This window comes from Prionailurus bengalensis, chromosome B2 (genome assembly GCF_016509475.1).
Source record: "Prionailurus bengalensis isolate Pbe53 chromosome B2, Fcat_Pben_1.1_paternal_pri, whole genome shotgun sequence".
Classification (NCBI taxonomy): domain Eukaryota; kingdom Metazoa; phylum Chordata; class Mammalia; order Carnivora; family Felidae; genus Prionailurus; species Prionailurus bengalensis.
Genome location: NC_057349.1, coordinates 2,300,676 through 2,306,914, shown reverse-complemented (window position 1 = coordinate 2,306,914; position 6,239 = coordinate 2,300,676). Strand labels below are relative to the sequence as shown.

The 6,239-nt window shown below is 40.3% G+C and overlaps 1 protein-coding gene across 1 annotated transcript; it reads left to right on the top strand.

The window, feature by feature from the left end:
- The first annotated feature begins 4,289 nt into the window (after window positions 1-4,289).
- LOC122489108 (olfactory receptor 1F12) lies at window positions 4,290-5,679 on the top strand. The gene has a single exon (XM_043590624.1). The coding sequence runs from the start codon at window positions 4,633-4,635 to the stop codon at window positions 5,572-5,574; it is 942 nt and encodes a 313-aa protein (XP_043446559.1). The 5' UTR covers window positions 4,290-4,632; the 3' UTR covers window positions 5,575-5,679.
- The last annotated feature ends 560 nt before the right edge of the window (window positions 5,680-6,239 follow it).

Below are 6,239 nucleotides of genomic sequence, written 5' to 3'. Positions count from 1 at the left end.
AACATACAGTGTATACAGTGTGCTCTTGGCTTCAGGAGTTAATTCCCATGATTCATCATTTACATAACAGCACCCAGTGCTCATCCCAACAAGTGCCCTCCTCAATGCCCATCACCCATTTTCCCCTCTACCCCACCCCCAATCAAACCTCACTTTGTTCTCTGTATTTAAGAGTCTCTTATAGTTTGCCTCCCTCTCTGTTTGAAACTATTTTTCCCCTTCACTTCTCCCATGGTCTTCTGTTAAGTTTCTCAAGTTCCACATATGAGTGAAAACATAGGATATCTGTCTTTGACTGACTTATTTCACTTAGCATAATACCCTCCAGTTCCATCAATGTTGTTGCAAATGGCAGGATTTCATTCCTTCTCATTGCTAAGTAGTATTCCATTCTGTACATAAACCACATCTCCTTTATCCATTCATCAGTTGATGGACATTTGGGCTCTTTCCATAATTTGGCTATTGTTGATAGCACTGCTATAAACATTGGGGTACATGTGCCCTTTTGCATCAGTACTCCTGTATCCTTTGGATAAATTCCTAGTAGTGCTCTTGCTAGGTGGTAGGGTAACTTATTTTTAATTTTTTGAGGAACTTCCACACTGTTTCCCAGAGCAGCTGCACCAGTTTGCATTCCCACCAACACTGCGAGAGGGTTCCCATTTCTGCACATCCAGGACAACATTTGTTGTTTCCTGAGTTGTTACTTTTAGCCACTCTGGCCGGTGTGAGGTGGTATCCAAATGTGATTTTGGCTTGTATTTCCCAGATGATGAGCAATATTGAACATCTTTTCATGTGTCTGTTGATCATCTGGATGTCTTCTTTGGAGGAGTGTCTATTCATGTCTTCTGCCCATTTCTTCACTGGATTACTTGTTTTTCAGGTGTTGAGTTTAGTGAGTTTTTATAGAATTTGGATACTAACCCTTTATCTGATATATCACTTACAAATATCTTCTCCTATTCCATTGGTTGCCTTTCAGTTTTGTTGATTGTTTCCTTTGCAGTGCAGAAGTTTTTATCTTAATAAGGTCCCAATAATTCATTTCTGCTTTTGTTTCCCTTGCCTTCATAGATGTGTCAGCTGAGGTCAGAGAGGTTTTTGCCTGTTTTCTCTAGGGTTTTGATGGTTTCCTGTCTCACATTTAGGTCTTTCATCCATTTTGAGTTTGTGTGTATGGTGTCAGAAAGCAGTCCAGGTTCATTCTTCTGTATGCTGCTGTCCAGTTCTCCTGGCACTGTTTGCTAAAGAGACTTTTTTCCATTGGTTACTCTTTCCTGCTTTGCCAAAGATTAGTTGGCCATATATTTGTGGGTCCAGTTCTGTGTTTTCTATTTTATTCCATTGTTCTATTGCTTGTTGTTGTGCCAATACCATACTATCTTGATGATAACAGCTATGTAGTAGAGGCTAAAGTCTGGGATTGTGATGCCTTCCACTTCGGTTTTCTTTTTCAACATACTTTGGCTATTCAGGGTCTTTTGTGGTTCCACACAAATTTGGGGATTGTTTATTCTAGCTCTGAGAAGAATGTCCGTGCAATCTTGATTGGTATTTCATTGAATGTGCAGATTGCTTAGGGTAATATAGACATTTTAACAATATTTGTTCTTCCGATCCATGAGCCTGGAATGTTTTTCCATTTCTTCCTGTCTTCTTCAATTTCCTTCATAAGTTTTGTATGGTTTTAAGCATACAGACCTTTCACGTTTTTGTTAGGTTTATTACTAGGTAGTTTATGGTTCTTGGTGCATTTGTGAATGGGATCGATTTCTTGATTTCTCTTTCTGTTCCTTCATCATTGGTGTATAGAAATGCAACTGATTTCTGTACATTGATTTTGTATCCTGCAACTTCGCTGAGTTTATGTATCAGTTCTAGCAGTTTTTTGGTGGAGTCTTTCAGGTTTTCCATGTAGAGTATCATGTCATCTGTGAAAAGTGAGTTTGACTTCTTCTTTGCCAGTTTAGATGCCTTTTATTACATTTTGTTGTCTGCTGAGGCTAGGACTTCCAACACTATGTTAAACAGCAGCGGTGAGAGTGGACATCCCTGTTGTGTTCCTGATCTCAGGGGGAAAGCTCTCAGTTTTTCCCCATTGAAGATGATATATCCTGTGGGCTTTTCATATATGGCTTTTATGATGTTAAGGTATGTTCTTTCTATCCCAACTTTCTTGAGGGTTTTTATTAAGAAAGGATGCTGCATTTTGTCAAATGCTTTTTCTGCATCTATTGACAGGATCATATGCTTCTTATCCTTTCTTACATTAATGTGATGTATCACACCGATTGATTTGCGAATATTGAACCAGCCCTGCAGCCCAGGAATGAATCCCACTTGATCATGGTCAATAATTCTTTTAATGCACTGTTGAATTCAATTTGCTAGTATCTTGTTGATAATTTTTGCATCCATGTTCACCAGGGATATTGACCTGTAATTCTCCTTTTTTGTAGGTTCTGTATCTGGTTTGGGAATAAAGGTAATGCCGGCTTCATAGAATAAGTCCGGAGGCTGTCCTTCTGATTCTATTTTTTGGAACAGCTTGAGAAGAATAGGTATTAACTCTGCTTTAAATGTCTAGTAGAATTCCCCTGGGAAGCCATCTGGTCCAGGACTCTTATTTGTTGGGAGATTTTTGATAACTGATTCAATTTATTCACTGATTATGCATTTGCTCAAAATTTCTATTTCTTCCCATTTGAGTTTTGATAGTGTGTGGGTGTCTAGGAATTTGCCCATTTCTTCAAGGTTGTCCAGTTTATTGGCATAGAATTTTTCATAGTGGTGTTTTCTGTGGTGTTGGCTGTGATCTCTCCTCTTTCATTCATGAATTTATCTATTTGGGTTCTCTCTCTTTTGTTTTTGAGAAGACTGGCTAGGGGTCTATCAATTTTGTTTATTTTTTCAAAAAAAAAAAAAACAGTTCTTAGAATCATTGATCTGCAGGGTGCCTGGATGGCTCAGTCAGTTAAGCGTCTGACTTTGGCTCAAGTCATGATCTCACGGTTCGTGGATTTGAGCCCTGCATCAGGCTCTGTGCTGACAGCTCCGAGGCTGGAGCCTGCTTTGAATTCTGTGTCTCCCTCTTTTCCCCTTCCCTGCTCGCATTCTGTCTCTCTCTCTCAAAAATACACATTAAAAAAAATTTTTTTAAAGAATCTGATCTGTTCTACTGGGGGGGGGGGGAGTGGATTCTATATTGTTTATTTCTGCTCTAATCTTTATTATTTCTCTTCTTCTGCTGGCTTTGGAGTTTCTTTGCTGCTCTGCTTCTAGTTCCTTTAGGTGTGAGGTTAGGTTTTGTATTTGGGATTTATCTTGCTTCTCAAGATAGTCCTGGATGGCAATGTATTTTCCTCTTAGGACTAAGGCAGGTGCTATTATTATACAGGGGAGAACTAAGATTTGCAGTGGCTAAGTGTTCCAGCCTTGAAATGATTGGGTCTGGTTCCAGCTGGGCCAACCAGAGCCCACACACTACAAGACCTTTTCTGTCTCCCAGGGAGCCCCTCCATTTCTGTGCAACTATCTGATCTGTGTATGTGAATGCTGGTCTTCTTATTTATTTATTTATTTATTTATTTATTTAATTTGAGAGAGAGAGCATGTGCACACCTGTGGGGGGTGGGGGAAAGGGCAGAGAGAAAGGAAGAAAGATATTCCCAAGTGGGACTCTGTGCCATAGCACAGAGCGTGACACGGGGCTCCATCTCACAAACTATGAGATCGTGACCTGAGCCAAAATCAAGAGTTGGATGCTCAACCAACTGAACCATCCAGGAACCCCCCAATGTTTGTCTTCTTAATTGGTGTCCAGGATAGTATTTTTTGTCCACATCCTGATCCAAGTTTCAGGAATCCTCCCATTACATTGTGTGTTCTACAACTCCAAGACAAACAGGACCCAAAGTAATCATGATACCTTACAAACACGAACCCCTTTTTTTGTAGCTATGGTTAAAATAATACAAAACCATTAAAAGGACTCTTAAACCTGCCCTGTATTTTGACATAACTTTTTCTCTGTTATCTTTTAGTTTTATCCACTTATATTATGTAGTTATACTACATGTGTTATAGAACTTTTACGTTACTTGTAAATATTTTCCTATGTTGCTCATAGCCTTCATGTAAACTATTTTTAGGAGGCTTAACTTTCTACACTTGTCAACCATGTTACCATATTTTTCTTTTGAATCTTAAAAAGACAAGATGGTTTATCTTCTTCTTATAAATCTTAAGTGTTTATGCCTGACTAGTTTTCAAGAGGGATGGTTCATAGGGTGTTGGATAAATATCTGGAAAATATTTCTCATTAAATCTCAAAGTTCAACACAGAGTTACTTAGTGTGTCAGACTCACCAGTGTTTTCCAACACACAGCAGGCAGCCAGGCAGCACCTGGCAAGGGAGGATAAATAAAAAGTCAACTGATAAAATGGAAGAACATATCCATGATCAGTGAAGCTTGGGGGAGACTACCAGAGAGGAGGTAGGATGGCCTAAAGAGAAAATATTTAGTAAACGGGACTAGGGGAGTAGACAAAAACTAAAAAGGGAAGTTTTTTTTGATGTCAAAAATATTTCATCTTCTGGGTCTTCGTGCAGAGATACCCAAGCAATGGAACAAGGAAACCAAACCAGTGTCTCCGAATTTCTCCTCTTGGCCTTTTCAAGATGGCCAGAGTGGCAGGCTCTCCTCTTTGCACTTTTCCTGTGCCTCTACTTAACAGGGCTTCTTGGAAACTTGCTCATCTTGCTGGCTATTGTCTCAGACCACCGCCTCCACACACCCATGTATTTCTTCCTTGCCAATCTGTCTGCAGTAGACCTCTGCCTGCCTTCATCTACAGTTCCCAAGATGCTGCTGAACATCCAGGCACAGACTCAGACCATCTCCTATCCTGGCTGCCTGGCTCAGATGTATTTCTGTATGATGTTTGCCAACATGGACAATTTCCTTCTCACAGTGATGGCATATGACCGTTTTGTGGCCATCTGTCATCCTTTGCGTTACTCCACCATCATGAGCCAGTGCCTTTGTGCCTCTCTGGTGGCTGTGCCATGGATCCTTGCCACTTTGAATGCCCTCTTGCACACCCTCATGCTTGCCCGTCTGCACTTCTGCTCTAACAACATGATCCACCATTTCTTCTGTGATATCAACTCTCTCCTCCCCCTCTCCTGTTCCAACACCAGTCTCAATCAGTTCATAGTTCTGGCTGCAGTGGGGCTTATTTTTGTGGTACCTTCGGGGTGTATCCTGGCATCCTACAGCCTCATCATCTCTGCTGTGATGAAAATCCCTTCCACCCAAGGAAAACTCAAAGCTTTCTCCACCTGTGGATCTCATCTTGCCTTGGTCATTCTTTTCTATGGAACAATCACAGGGGTCTATATGAGTCCCTCATCCAACCATTCAACTGAAAAAGACTCAGCTGCATCAGTGGTCTTCATGGTTGTAGTCCCTATGTTGAACCCTTTCATATACAGTCTAAGGAACAATGAGCTAAAGGGGGCATTAAAGAAAGCTGCAAGCCAGACCAAAATCTTCTCCCAGTAATTTGTACTGATTGAAAGGCATTAAACAGGAGGCAAGTCCTCATGAGATCATTGATATTCCAGTCACAGTTACAAAGCTGTTATCAAATACCTAACTAAAGTTGGCAACGACCTAAATTTGTGACCTAATCACAGGATTTATCTATTTGAGCTCCCAAAGGTATTACTGTTGTTGGCAAACATGCGGACAATAAAGTCCCTGAAAATCACAGTCAAAATATGAAATCAACATTCAATTGCATCATTAAGAACTTCCAGATGGCTCAGATCAACACAGAAACATACATGGGGAGTGCAGAATGGAGCACCTCCCCCCAGGCCTGTCTTCGTAGAGTAGGCAGGAGGGATGTAACCACATTGTTGTGCATGAAAAACAGTAGAGAATAAAATTACTATATAATAAAGGTTTTAAATCATAACTGCAATGAGAGGTTAAAGAGAAAAGATATTGATGAGGGTGTAAGAGGTCAGGTAAAGTTCAAGACAAGCCACACTTGGTCTGGGTCCTAGTTGCAAAGACATAGAAATCAATTTTATTTTTACATAGAAACAATGAGAATATGCCAAATCCATTAAGGAAGCCTTGTAGGTAAGAAGGAGCATGGTGTGTGTGAGTGAGTAAATGTACTGAATAAACTAATCTGAATGGGTGAAGTGTCCACATGA